Source organism: Scomber japonicus, chromosome 15 (assembly GCF_027409825.1).
Source record: "Scomber japonicus isolate fScoJap1 chromosome 15, fScoJap1.pri, whole genome shotgun sequence".
In the NCBI taxonomy this organism is placed as follows: Eukaryota; Metazoa; Chordata; class Actinopteri; order Scombriformes; family Scombridae; genus Scomber; species Scomber japonicus.
Window position 1 is genome coordinate 3,034,367 of NC_070592.1, and position 13,744 is coordinate 3,048,110.

The following is a 13,744-nucleotide window of genomic DNA, read 5'->3' on the forward strand; positions in this document are numbered from 1 at the left end:
AAAAACACAGATTCTACTTATATGAGCATGAGGCGGGGCCATGGGCGGATGCGGGGAGGTTTGCTATGGTTGCGAGGGCTGGGATCTGGAGGACAGTGGTCAATCAACCTGTCAATCAGGACGTAGCCACGCCCTAATGCATACCCTGCTTTATCGTCACATATAAAATCAGGGGAGGCCAAAATGTCCCAAATGAACATCATACTGCATTGAAGAAGGCTTTAAACTAGCGATTGAGACCATAAACACATTTTGAAAACGTTTACTGAGGTTAGAAATCAAGTGAGAAGTTGGTGAATTCTCCATTGACTTGTATAGAGACGGTCGCCCCCTGGTGGCCTTTTGATAGAATGCAGCTCTAAGTTACTTCCACGTTAGCTTCTTTTCAGAGGACCAGAACTCCCGCCTGACTGTATAGTGGAAAAGCTCCATTAATTTGACATGAGAGCTGCTGTATTGATTAAATTTTCCTCAGATCCCGTCAGTATCTTTAGGACACGTTACATCTTATTACAGGAAGAATTGATTAAAATGAGTTTCCAATAACCCTAACTAACCCTTCCTGTCTTCCTGTTTCCTGTCCAGGAGTCCTCGTCTCCACGGTGGTGCTGCTTCTCTCCCAGAAAGCCTTGTTTAAGTTCTACACCCTCTTCTTCGCCGTCTATGCTCGGCTGGGGTGGCGGTCCTCATCAACTACTACGCCACCTCACACATAGACTTCTACAGCGCCTACTACAAGGCGGCGCTGGGCTTCCGGCTGCTGCCCGGAACGGGCCCACGCTGTGGCTCGGCATGGCGGCCGTCCAGCTGATGTTCGGCGTGGGCTACGTGTTCCTGCTCAACCTGCAGTCGGTGCTGGCGGCGCTGGTGGTGCTGGACATCATGATCCCTCTGTGGGGGCTGATGATCGAGCTGCCGGTGGACGTGAGGCAGCTGGGTGGCGGTGTTCTCGGGTCTGGCGTTGGCCCTGAACACGGCCGTGTGTCTCGCCGTGAGGCTGAAGTGGTTTTTACTACTCGTGCCGCTACGTGTACCTGCTGGTGAGGCACATGTACCGGATCTACGGCTGCAGCTGCTGCTGGAGGACACGTGGAAGAGGATCCGGTTCCCCGACGTGCTGCGCGTGTTCTGGCTGACGCGGGTCACGGCGCAGGCGCTGATCCTGGTCTACGTGGTGGCGGGGGGTGAGGAGGGAGAGTGGAGACGCCACGGGGGGAGCGACGGACGGCAGCTCGGACGCTCAGGTGAGACCAGAACACTCATCTGCTTTCTCTCATTTATCACCAACAAAGAAAAACCTGCTGCTTCTCCCGGTTCTCACCGAGCAGACGACAGGACTTGTGATCCTTCCTGTAGCTTTCTGATCTCACAAAACAGAACACACACAGGAGCGAGAGGAGAGGAAAGGTTCTTCAAAATAAGAGCGACAAGCCTTCAAATAAGGGATGTGCTCACGAATAATAATCGAATATTCACTGCAGGCCGACATTCCCAAAAATGAAATATATAATGCTTAAAAAATATCTTTAAAGTCTTGTAAAGTAAGAATAAATATGTGTTCTGAGTTTGACATACCACAGAAAAGTGTGTTGTTAACCACCCTGCCAAATTTGAATGATTAAAAAAAATCACCAAATATATGAAATTAGGCTTCAAAGTTGTGTAAAAATCAGCCTCTTTCTCTGCTCCCAAACGCTGAAGCCCCGCCCCCTACCAAGTGTCACCTGTCAATCAAAGTCCCCACCTCTACCAGAAACATGGACGCTATGTCTGAGAGCTTTCAGCTGCTAACTCGGCTGCTAGCTCGGTGGCTAACTTAGCTAACTGGCTAACTGTAGACTGTAGTAGTAGTAGTGCTAACTGGCTAACTGTAGACTGTAGTAGTAGTAGTGCTAACTCAGCTAACTGGCTAACTGTAGACTGTAGTAGTAGTAGTGCTAACTCAGCTAACTGGCTAACTGTAGACTGTAGTAGTAGTAGTGCTAACTCAGCCTAACTCAGCTAACTGTAGACTGTAGTAGTAGTAGTGCTAACTCAGCTAACTCAGCTAACTGTAGACTGTAGTAGTAGTAGTAGTGTGTGCTGAATGTATTTCTACCTCTACAGCAGCAGGGGCGGGTTTATGCTAATCACTAAATCCTGAACACAGAAATAACCCCACAGATCGATGTTGAATAAGTGATAATAAAGTATAATGTTTAAAATTGAACTTTGAGCCCTGTTAACCTCAGACTGTCTGCAGCTGACACACATACACACACACACACACTGTATAGACACACATATGAATCATTTCCTGTGAGGTGTCTCGTCTACCTGCGCACATGTGTCTTGGTGGGTTTTTATGTTCAGACCTGGTCTACATCAGTACAGAGACACCAAAGGTTACTTCAGGTCATTTACAAACTGGCAGAAAAGCTGATAAAGTTATAGAGTTGTTTGAGTTTAGTGCTTTGTTTCTTATCATGCTGGATATTTCTGTAATAATCACATTTGACCCATTTTTACTTTTTAAAGCTTTAAAAAAAAACTTGCACACATTTTTTATAGCTGGACTTTTCCCTAAATATGAGCCACATCTTAAAAAAATATAAATAAAACTCATCTTTTTTAACATATCTGTGCAGCTGAAGGAAGGATGGAAGGGAGGAAGAAGGAAGGAAAGGAGAAGGAAGGGAGGAAGAAGGAAGGATGGAAGGGAGGAAGAAGGAGGAAGGGAGGAGGGAGGAAAGAAGGATGGAAGGAGAAAGGAAGGATGGAAGGAAAGGAGGATGGAAGGGTGGAAAGGAAGGGAGGAAGGAAGGAAGAAGCAAGGAAAGGAGGAGGGAGGGAGGGAGGATGAAGGAAAGGAGGAGAGAGGGAGGGAGGAAGGAAAGAAAGAGGGACAGAGGAAAGAAGGAAGGAAGGGAGGGAGGAAGGAAAGAAAGAAGGACAGAGGAAAGGAGGAAGGGAGGGGGAGGAAGAAAGAGAGAAGGAGGGAGGAAGGAAAGAAAGAAAGAAGGACAGAGGAAAGAAGGACAGAGGAAAGAAGGAAAGGAAGAAGGGAGGGGGAGGTAATAAAGAGAGTAGGAGGGAGGGAGGAAGGAAAGAAAGAAGGAAAGAAGGAGGAGGAAGGAAGGAAAGAAAGACGGACAGATGAAAGAAGGAAGGCAGGGAGGGAAGAAGCAAGGAAAGGAGGGAGGAAGGAAACATTGAGGAAAGAAGGGAGGAAGGAAGGAACAGTCAAAACAGACGGGGGCAGTTTGACCCGGGAGGACGACAGGAAGGTTAATATGTTAATATAAAGGGTTGTGATGTGGCGACTCTGACCGTTTCCGTGGTGACTCTGACCGTTTCCACGGCCACTCTGACCGTTTCCATGGTTACCTTTTTTTTAGGGCTACCTGCCTGAGCTGGGACGTGTTTCTGGGATCTGACCAGTAACCTGATCATCTCGGGCTGCGACTCCACGCTCACCGTGCTGGGGAGGAGCGCCGTCATCTCCTCGGTGGCTCACTACCTCGGCCTCAGCATCCTCGCCTTCATCGGTACGACAGGAAGTACAGCCACAGGAAGCACATAGACAGGAAGTACAATGACAGGAAGCTACGAGAGCTAACAGGGATGTGTCTGTTTTCTGTTTCAGGTTCTACGGAGGAGGAGGATAAACGTTTTAGGGTTCGTGGCTCCGGTTCTGTTCTTCATCCTCGCTCTGCAGACCGGACTCAGCAGCCTTCATCCTGACGAGCGTCTGTGGGTTCAACATAACACAACTTTAAGGGGAGGAGAGGAAGGAGAGAGAGAGAGGAAGGAGAGGAGAGGGAGGAGAGGAGAGGAGAGGAGAGGAGAGGAGAGGAAGGAGAGAGAGAGGAAGGAGAGGAGAGGAGAGGAGAGGAAGGAGAGAGAGAGGAAGGAGAGGAGAGGAGAGGAGAGAGAGGAGAGGAAGGAGAGAGAGAGGAAGGAGAGAGCGAGGAAGGAGAGAGAGGAGGGGAAGAAGGCGACGCGAGAGGAGCGAGAGCGAGAGGAGAGGGAGAGGCCCTCTCTCTCCTCTCCTCTCCTCTCCCTCTCCCCTCTCTCCGTCTACGGTCTCTCCTCTCCTTCTTCCTCTCCTTCCTTCCTCTGCTCTCCTCTTCCTCTCCTCCTCCTCCTTCCTCTCCTCTCCCTCTCCTCTCCCTTCCTCTCCTCTCCTCTTCCTCTCCTCTCCCTCTCCTCTTCCTCTCCTCTCCCTCTCCCTCTCCTCTCCTCTCCTCTCCTCTCCTCTCCCTCTCCCTCTCCCTCTCCTCTCCCTCTTCCTCTCCTCTCCTTCCTTCCTCTCCTCTTCCTCTCCTCCTCCCTCACCTTCTTCCTCTCCTCTTCCTCTCCCTCTTCCTCTCCTCTCCTTCTCTCCTCTCCCCTCTCCTTCTTCCTCTCCTCTCATCTCCTTCCCTCTGCTCTCCTCTTCCTCTCCTCTCCTCTCCTTCTCTCCTCTCCTCTCTTCTCCCTTCCCCTCTCCTCTCCCTCTCCTCTCCTCTCCTTCCTCTCCTCTCATCTTCTCTCCTCTCCTCTCCTTTCCTCTCCTCTCCTCTCCTCTCCCTCTCCTTCCTCTCCCTCTTCCTCTTCCTCTCCTCTCCCTCTCCTTCCCTCTCCTCTCCCTCTTCCTCTCCTCTCCTCTTCTCCTCCTCTCCTCTCCTCTTCTTCTCCTCTCCTCTTCCTCTCCTCTCACTCTCATCTTCCTCTCCTCCTCTCCCTCTCTTCTTTCTCTTCTCTCCTTCCTCTCCCTCTCCTCTCCTCTCCTCTCCTTCCTCTTCCTCTCCTCTCCCTCTTCCCTCTCCTCTTTCTCTCCCCTCTTCCTCTCCTCTCCTCTCCTCTCTAACTTTACCCCTCTCTAATTTTGTCCCTCTCTGCCTCCCGTAGGTGCGTCTAGTCGTAACATGTGCCTTCTCCTGACGGCCATCCTCCACTTCATCCACGGCATGACCGACCCCGTCCTGATGTCCCTCAGCGCCTCTCACGTCTCCTCTGTCCGCCGCCACGTCCCCGTGCTGCTGGTGTCTCTGGCGCTCTTCGTGCTCCCCGTGGCGCTCAGCTACGCTCTCTGGCATCACTACGCTCTCAACACGTGGCTGTTCGCCGTCACCGCCTTCTGCGTCGAGCTCTGCCTCAAGGTGAGAAAACACGGAGAGGTAGAATAAAAACTTCTGATAGTGATGTGAAGAAAGAAGAAGAGATTCAATTCAGCCAGAAAAGGAAATTAATGAAGAAGTTAAAGAACGTTTAAGGTGGATTTGTCCTTAAATGTCACTGCGGCGAGTACACAAACACTTCGGCCCGTGGTTGCCATGGAAACGCGACCATCTTTTAGTTTCTACGCCGACAGATGAAGCTGACGTTGAGCCACTCTGAGTCATTTTCAGTCGATATCGAAGCAGATAAGAATTTAAATATATATAAATATGAGTCTGTAAGTTAATAATAATTATAATAGTAAACTTTATCCTCTTCTCTTCCTCTCCTCGACCTCTCCTCTCCTCTCTCTTCCTCTCCTCTCCTTCGTCTTCCTCTCCTCTTCCTCTCCTCTTCCTCTCTCCTTCCTCTCCCTCTCCTCTTCCTCTCCTCGTCCTCTTCTCTTCCTCTCCCTCTCCTCTTCCTCTCCTCGTCCTCTTCTCTTCCTCTCCCTCTCCTCTTCCTCTCCTCGTCCTCTTCTCTTCCTCTCCTCTCCCTCTCTCCTCTTCCTCTCGCTCTCCTATTCCTCTCCTCTTCCTCTCCTCTTCCTCTCCCTATCTTTCCTCTCCCTTTTCCTCTCCTCTCCTCTTCCTCTCCCTCTCCTCTCCTCTCCCTCTCCTCTCCCTCTCCTTTCCTCTTCCTCTCCTTTCCTCTTCCTCTCCTCTCCCTCTCTTTCCTCTCCTCTCCTTTTCCTCTCCTCTTCCTCTCCTCTTCTTTCTCTTCCTCCTCTTCCTCTCCTCCTCTCCTTCCTCTCCTCTCCCTCTCTTCTTCCTCTCCTCTCCTCTTCTCTTTCCTCTCCTTCCTCTCCTCTTCCCCTCCCTCTCCCTCTTCCTCTCCCTCTCCTCTTCCTCTCCCCTCTCTCCTCTTCCTCTCCTCTCCTCTTCCTATCTTTCCTCTCCTCTTCCTCTCCTCTCCTCCTCCTCTCTTTCCTCTCTCCTCTTCCTCTCCCTCTCAGGTTGTCGTGTCCTTGACGGTCTACGGTCTCTTCATGGCCGACGGTTTCTCCAACGTCTTGTGGGAGAAGCTGGACGACTACGTCTACTACGTCCGCTCCACGGGGAACATCATCGAGTTCCTGTTCGGCGTCATCATGTTCGGCAACGGCGCCTACACCATGATGTTCGAGTCGGGCAGCAAGATCCGCGCCTGCATGATGTGCCTCCACGCCTACTTCAACATCTACCTGCAGGCCAAGAACGGCTGGAAGACCTTCATCAACCGCCGCACCGCCGTCAAGAAGATCAACTCTCTGCCCGAAGTCCGCGGCGACCAGCTGAGCGACATCGAGGACGTCTGCGCCATCTGCTACCAGGAGTTCGCCACGTCGGCCCGCATCACGCCGTGCCACCACTACTTCCACGCGCTGTGCCTGAGGAAGTGGCTCTACATCCAGGACACGTGCCCCATGTGCCACCAGCGGGTCTACGTGGAGGAGGAGAGCCGAGACCGAGCCGCCTTCTCCAACAACAACGGGGGCTACGCCGCTCCGCCGGACCCCGACGCCCCGCCCGCCGCAGACGGGGAGGACCAGCTGGTGGATGACCCCCCTGGTGACGGAGCGGTGGGGGGGGTAGGGGCGGCGGCGGCGGAGGGAGAGCTTGATAACGAACTACTGGAGGATAACGACAGCATAGAGTACGATGAAGACGAGTGGGGGACGCAAAACGGAGGGACGCCGATAGAAGAAGATTATATCAACGATGACACAGACTCCACAGAGGACTGAGAATAATACAAACTAATGAGATCTATAGAAGAATATACATATATATCTTTATTATATTTAAGTTAAAAAACAAAAAAAAGAATTATAAAACAGAAATTCAGCGACTTTAATTTTGTTCTTGAACAATGTCAGGGATGTCTTTCTCTTCTTTTCTCGTTAGTTTCTTTTTTGTTTAGTTTTTCTTTTTTTTTTGAGTTTGGGTTTTTACTCTATAAGGGCTCAAGGAAAGAGTAACTGCTGCTCTCATTCTCTGTGTGTGTGTGTGTGTGTGTGTGTGTGTGTGTGTGTGTGTGTGTGTGTGTGTGTGTGTGTGTGTGTGTGTGTGTGTGTGTGTGTGTGTTTTGGGGCTGCATGATGTCGACCATAAACATCCTCATTTTTTCTTTTTCTCTTTATCACAGATTTTTTTTGTCGGCTCAGCTGTTTCTCATCTAATTATTTATTTCCCCACATCGCCAAAAAAAAAAGAAAAGTCACACATCCGTTAAATATTAGATTAAATATCAAAGTTTTTCTTGTTGAGCTCGTTAAACATTTTAATTTCCCCCTTTAGAGAAGATTAAAATCAGTAGTTTGACTATCGCGTCACCTCTGCAGCCTCGGTGAGTCTCGTGTGTGATATGTGTGATCTCGCGTGATCTCGTGTGATCTCATGTGGTCTCGCGTGATCTCATGTGTGATCTCATGTGTGATCTCGTGTGATCTCATGTGGTCTGGTGTGTGATCTCACGTGATCTCACGTGATCTCGTGTGTGATCCCGTGTGATCTCGTGTGATCCCATGCGTGATCTCGTGTGATCTGGTGTAGGATCTCGTGTGATCTCGTGAGATCTCGTGTGTGTGATCCCGTGTGATCCCGCGTGATCTCGTGTGTGTGTGCCTGCCGACATGTAATGTGCTTAGACGATGTCTTAAGATGCAGTTCACGTTCCCTTGCAGTTTATTAATGGAGGGAAACAAAGAGGAGTGAGAGGAGTGAGAGTTTATTAACGACAAGAAAAACAAAACTAACTGAGACGAGTTTGAGTTTGAATTAAATCTGCAAGTCTGGATTTGACTGATTTTTGCAGATTCTGTGGAAATTAAAGTACCAGAAAACTCAACGCGTTGAGTAACATCAAAACATTGATTTTATTTAAGTTTTTTTGTCTAAATCGACCTCGAGGGCTTTCAAATCCTGACTTGCAGCTCAAGTTTGTCGTTTTCTTTGGGTTTTTTTTTTTTTGTCCTTAACAAATTTGAACAGAATATTTGTGAAAGAGAGAGAGAGTGAATGATGCAGTTTATTAATGGAGGGAAACAAAGAGGAGAGAGAGGAGAGAGTTTATTAACGACAAAAAACACAAAAAAACAGACGAGTTTGAACTTGAATTAAATCTGCAAGTCTGGATTTGACAGATTTTTTTTTTTTGGTAGGTTTTTTTTTTTTGCAGATTCTGTGGAAATAAAAGCATCAGAAAAGATTTAACCAATTTAACCCTTCTCCACAGCATCAAAACATCCATTTCATTTACCTTTTTTTTGGTCTAAATCTAAACCTCGAGGGCTTTCAAATCCTGACTTGCAGATCGATAGCAGCTCAAGTTTGTGTGTGTTTTTTTTTTTTTTGTCTTTAACAAACTTGAACAGAATATTTGTGAGAGAGTGAAGGAAAGAAGGAGGGAGGGAGAGAGAGAGAGAGAGTGAATGATGCAGTGTGTTTATACGGGAAACAGAAGAGAGTGAGGACTGAGAGTTTATTAACGACAAAAATTTAAAAAACTGAGACGAGTTTGAGCTTGAATCAAATCTGCAAGTCTGGAGGTGACTGATTTTTTTTTTTTTGTGCAGATTCTGTGGAAATAAGGAACTTAAGGAATTTACGTTTCTTGTCTAAATCTAAACCTCGAGGGCTTTAAAATCCTGACCTGTAGATCGATAGCAGCTCAAGTTTGTGGGGTTTTTTTTTTGTCCTTAACGAACTTAGAGTGAAAGAAAGAAGGAGAGAGAGAAAGAAGGAGAGAGAGAGATAGAGAAGGAGAGAGAGAGTGAATGAAGGACAGTGCAGTAGTTTTCTATGGACTGTGAACCCAGAGGAGAATCACAGAGAGGATGTGTGTGATGTATTTAAAGTGACTTCCTACTGTACTCACTGATATACCTCTACTCATCTACTACTACTACTACTACTACTACTACTGGTCTCTAGTGTGACCGTCACATTCATGTACGTTATTGTACATATAATAAACACACACACACACTTTCTCCCTTTACCATCAAAAAAGAGAGAGAGCTTGCTTTTTCTTTTTTCTTTTTTTTTTCTTCTTCCCCCTTTTCTCTCCTTACAAAAAAAATCAATCTTCAGTTTTGGTTTCAGACCCCAGATTCCTCTCCTCTCCTCTCCTTCCTCTCCTCTCCTCCTCCTCTCTTTCCTCTCCTCTCCTCTCCCTCTCCTCTTCCTCTCCTTCCTCTCCCTCTCCTCTCCCTCTCCTCTTCCTCTCCTCTTCCTTCCTCTCCTCTCCCTCTTCCTCTCTTTTCTGTCCTTCCTCTCCCTCCTCTTCCCCTCCTGTCCTCTTCCTTTCCTCTCCTCTCCTCTTCCTCCTCCTCTCTTTCCTCTCCCTCTTCCTCTCCTCTCCTCTCCCTCCTCCTCTCCCTCTCCCTCTTCCTCCTCTCCCTCTCCTCTCCTCTTCCTCTCCTGTTCCTCCCCCTCCCTCTCCTCTTCCTCTCTTTCCTCTCCTCTCCCTCTCCTCTTCCTCTCCTCTCCTTCTCCTCTTCCTCTCCTCTCCTCTCCCTCTCCTTCCCCTCCTGTCCTCTCCTCTCCCTCTTCCTGTCCTTCCTCTCCTTCCTCTCCTCTTCCTCTCCTGTTCCTCTTCCTCTCCTCTCCCTCCTCCTCTTTCCTCTCCCTCTTCCTCTTCCTCTCCCTCTCCTCTTCCTCTCTCCTTCCTCTCCTCTCCTCTCCAAATTATTATTATAATATTTTTTTCTTCCCTCTTTTTCTCCTTACAGAAGATCAATCTTCAGTTTTGGTTTCAGACCCACAGATTTGGTTTGAATGTGATAAAGAGATGAAGAGAGTTTGGTTTGCAGCTCGATCCCAAAAAAACAAAAATCTAAAATCTGATTATTAGTTGTTTTTCTGTTCGTGTCTCAATAATCATGAAAAAGGTGAAACTTCTGTTTGTCTGCTGATGACTCGATGAAGCAAAGAGATGACATCATCAGTTTAAACCTGTGCTAATAATAGTCTGTCTTTCAGTAAAAGCACCTTTTCTTTTTCTTTTCTGTGTGTTTTGAATCACTGGTACAGAGAGGAGCTTCCTCCTTCTGACACACGGAGAGAGACGACTGCACCTTTTTATAACGAAGGCTCAAACTGTGTTTTCTAGTCTCAGGGTCCCGCTGGAGGGCTGGAGGAGGGCTGGAGGGCTGCAGGGTTGGAGGGTTGGAGGGTTGGAGGGCTGGAGGGCTGCAGGGTTGGAGGGCTGGAGGGTTGGAGGGCTGCAGGGTTGGAGGGCTGCAGGGTTGGAGGGCTGCAGGGCTGGAGGGCTGCAGGGTTGGAGGGCTGCAGGGTTGGAGGGTTGGAGGGCTGCAGGGCTGGAGGGCTGGAGGGCTGGAGGGCTGCAGGGTTGGAGGGCTGCAGGGTTGGAGGGTTGGAGGGCTGCAGGGTTGGAGGGCTGCAGGGCTGGAGGGCTGCAGGGTTGGAGGGCTGCAGGGTTGGAGGGTTGGAGGGCTGCAGGGCTGGAGGAGGGCTGCAGGGTTGGAGGGCTGGAGGGCTGCAGGGTTGGAGGGCTGCAGGGTTGGAGGAGTTCTGTGTTTCCAGGCCTTAAAAAAACAAAAAAACAAAACTTGACTGTCTGCAGAAACGTGTGGAATAGAAAAGTGGACTAAACTCTTTGTGAAGATGCAGATTTCTGTGGTCATGTTTTGAGCTTGGGTTCCAGCAGCAGACGTCCGACTGACTCTGATCCTAAAAACCTTTGAGCTCCCGGCACTAGATGTGCCTTGGACAGTACCGACAGTAAACCGACCAACCGACCAACCGGATCCCTCGACCGGCGCAGAGATCTTCATTGTGCGTTTGTATTAAAAAGCTTTGAAGCACAACTCCTACGAGTATTACGTTGTTTAGACTTCACAGCCTGAACGTCTCACACTTATGTTCATTACTGTTGTAATTACTGGTCTGCAGAGAATAAGCTGCAAGGAATGAGAGGTGATTTTTGGGGGTTTGGAGGGGAATGGGGAATGGGGGGGGGGGGGGGGGGGGGGTTGGGGGCTATTGAAGGACTTTTTGATGATTAGGTTGATTGTTCTGGAAGCTTTTTAAGGAGATAAAAGCTTTTTCATTTTGCCTTTTGTTTTAAAAAGAGATTTATGTAAATAAAATCATCTTTGATATTGTCTCTGGCTTTTATCTTAAACATCACCTTTAAATACACATCGCTTCACACTCATGTCCTCGAGTCAAGGGAGGATGAGAGGGAGGAGGGAAGAGGGAAGGAAAGGAGGGAGGATGGGGAAGGAAAGAAAGAGAAGGAGGGAGGAAGGACAGAAGGAAGGAAAATGAGGAAAGAAAGAGAAGGAAGGAAGGAAAGAGAGGGAGGGAAGACAGAAGGAAGGAAAAGGAGCAAAGAGAGGAAGGAATGAATGAAGAAATGGAGGAGAGAAGGAGGGAGGGCGGAAGGAAGGAAAGAAGGAGGGAGGGAGGACAGAAGAAGGGAGGGCGGAAAGGATGGAGGAATGAAGGAGAGGGAGAGGAAGGAAAGAAGGAGGGATGGCGGAAGGAAAGGAGGGAGGGAGGGAGAAAAGAAGAGAAGGAGGGAGGGAGGAAGGACAGACGGAAGGAAGGATTGAAAGAAGGACAGAGGAAAGAAAGAAGGAGGGAGGAATGAACAAACGAAGGAAGGGAGGAAAGAAGGAGGGAGGGCGGAAGGAAAGAAGGGGGGAGGAAGGCAAGGAAAGAAGGAGGAAGGAAAGAAGGAGGGAGAGAGGACAGAAGGAAAGAAGGAGGGAGGAAGGAAAGGAGAAACAGTCAAAACAGACGGGGAAGATTAACAGAAACCTACAGAACAGATTTCAGTGAAGCTCACATGGAGAAGATGAAGCTGTTTAGAGTTCAACATGATTTCTGAGTCTGTTTAGTTTCAGCAGTAAAAGATCAACGTGTCTCTTCATGATTCAAACTGAACATCAAACATAGATCAATAATTATGTGTTGAAATAAGATTTATTTAAAATGTTATTTGTGTCTAAATCTCTACTGTGAAAACTCCAGTTTATTAATAATTCAGGTATCAGATATTGTTGAGGACGCCTTCTCTGGGTTAAACTGTCAGAGATCAGAACAATTGACATCTCATTAAATTATAATATAATCAGGACAGCCTTAGGGTTAGGGTTAGTAACATCATCCCAACAGGTCTCGAACCCTTGATCTAACTCTGACCCTCCTGGTGTTATCTTGTGGTTGTTGTGTGGCTCCCTCTACTGGTGGATTGTTAATATAACATGGAGCACCCAAAGGCCCAGATAGGTTCCCAGGTTATATAACCCTCCTCTTCCAATCCCATCTCTTTTGACTGTTCCTTCTTCCCCTCCTTCCCTCTTTCATTTCTTCCTTGCTTCTTTCCTCCCTTCCTTCCTCCCTTCCTTCCTTCCTTCCTTCCTTCCCTCCCTCTCTCCCTCCTTACTCCTTTCCTTCCTTCCTTCCTTCCTTCCTCCTTTCCTTCCTCCTTTCCTCCCTCCCACAACAGGAGGGTTAAGTCTGGCTGCAGCTCTGCTCTCCTACAGGCACAGTTTGGTTTGGTTACACTGCCTTAGGTCTTTGTTTTGGTTTTGCACACACACACACACACACACACACACACACACACACACACACACACACACGTTGTCCTAGATCACTGTAGTAAATAGGGACATTACATAGACTTGCATTGATGTAAAGGGTTAAGGTACAATTCTGAGACATAATTTGAGTCAAATAAGACAAAAACTAGAAATAATATGTTCTTTATTAGACCGTCAACCACACAATACCCCCCCCCTTCTTTTTTCTTCTCCTCCCTTCCTCCCATTAAACATGTATAAATACAAATACACACATGTAATAATATATGAAGAATAAAAATAGTAGACATTATATAAAAATAAAGGAAGAATGGGATGAGAGAAAAACAAGTAAATAAATAAGTTAAGAAAGAAAGAAAGAAGAAAAAATAAATAAAAATAATAATAGTAATACATATATAAATAAATAAATAATAAGAAAATATTAACTGTAACTTTTTATTCTCGTTTCTTTACTTTCGCTTAATTTAATTTCTTAATTGAACACTTTTAAAAAATCAAATAAAGTGCGGCCAACGTTTAGTACCAGTCATTTTAATGTGAAAAGGCGTAACCAGAAGTAGATCATATTATTCTGAAAGGTCAGACAGGAAGTCGGTGTATATATAGCGGTTGCTTATCGTTGCTGTGGTTCTTAGCTTGAAGTCCATGTGCAGAAACTCCTCCTGACCTCCGAGTCTAAGGGATCATAAAGTCGGTTTTAACCGGTGGAAAGCACCGTAAAGAGGACATGGGCCTCAGCTTGAGAGTGTACCGGAGCTTTACAAACACCGACAGCAAAAAATCCACCGGTTTTTCCCCCTGCGGAGCTCGGATTTAGCTCGCTAAGAAGACCGAGAAACGTACAACTTCTACCCGGGCGGCAGCGCTGTCAGAGCGGGGAGCTGCAGACGGATGATCGGCCCTTAAAGAACCATCAACAAAGGGCAGTTTTTATATTTTAAAGATAAGAATAGATATTTATTTTCACCATAATGTTTAAGCTTTGTCTACATAGAGCTGTCA

The 13,744-nt window shown here is 47.5% G+C and overlaps 2 protein-coding genes across 2 annotated transcripts in view; one reads left to right on the forward strand and one right to left on the reverse strand.

Annotated features, from left to right (window-relative positions):
- rnf139 (ring finger protein 139) overlaps positions 1 to 7,379 on the forward strand; it is a 60,854-nt gene extending 53,475 nt beyond the window's left edge. The window contains exons 5-7 of the mRNA XM_053334664.1: positions 3,657 to 3,732; positions 4,883 to 5,123; positions 6,137 to 7,379. Of these exons, the coding sequence (XP_053190639.1) occupies positions 3,657 to 3,732; positions 4,883 to 5,123; positions 6,137 to 6,907 (1,088 nt within the window). The 3' untranslated portion in view covers positions 6,908 to 7,379. The remainder of the gene's footprint in view (positions 1 to 3,656; positions 3,733 to 4,882; positions 5,124 to 6,136) is intronic.
- A 2,898-nt stretch (positions 7,380 to 10,277) lies between these two features.
- On the reverse strand, positions 10,278 to 10,960 carry LOC128374586 (uncharacterized). The gene is made up of 2 exons (XM_053334831.1): positions 10,903 to 10,960; positions 10,278 to 10,711 (listed from the first exon to the last, which is right to left on the reverse strand). Exons 1-2 carry the CDS (start codon positions 10,958 to 10,960, stop codon positions 10,278 to 10,280), a joined length of 492 nt encoding a protein of 163 aa, XP_053190806.1.
- Between the last annotated feature and the right edge of the window lie 2,784 nt (positions 10,961 to 13,744).

Bases quoted from the DNA above. Each gene is read 5' to 3' on its own strand.
- LOC128374586 (XM_053334831.1), bottom strand. From the start codon at position 10,960: ATGAAGATCTCTGCGCCGGTCGAGGGATCCGGTTGGTCGGTTGGTCGG. The intron at 10,712-10,902 runs GTACTGTCCAAG...TGTTTTTTTAAG, and splicing joins GGTTGGTCGGTTTACTGTCG to GCCTGGAAACACAGAACTCC.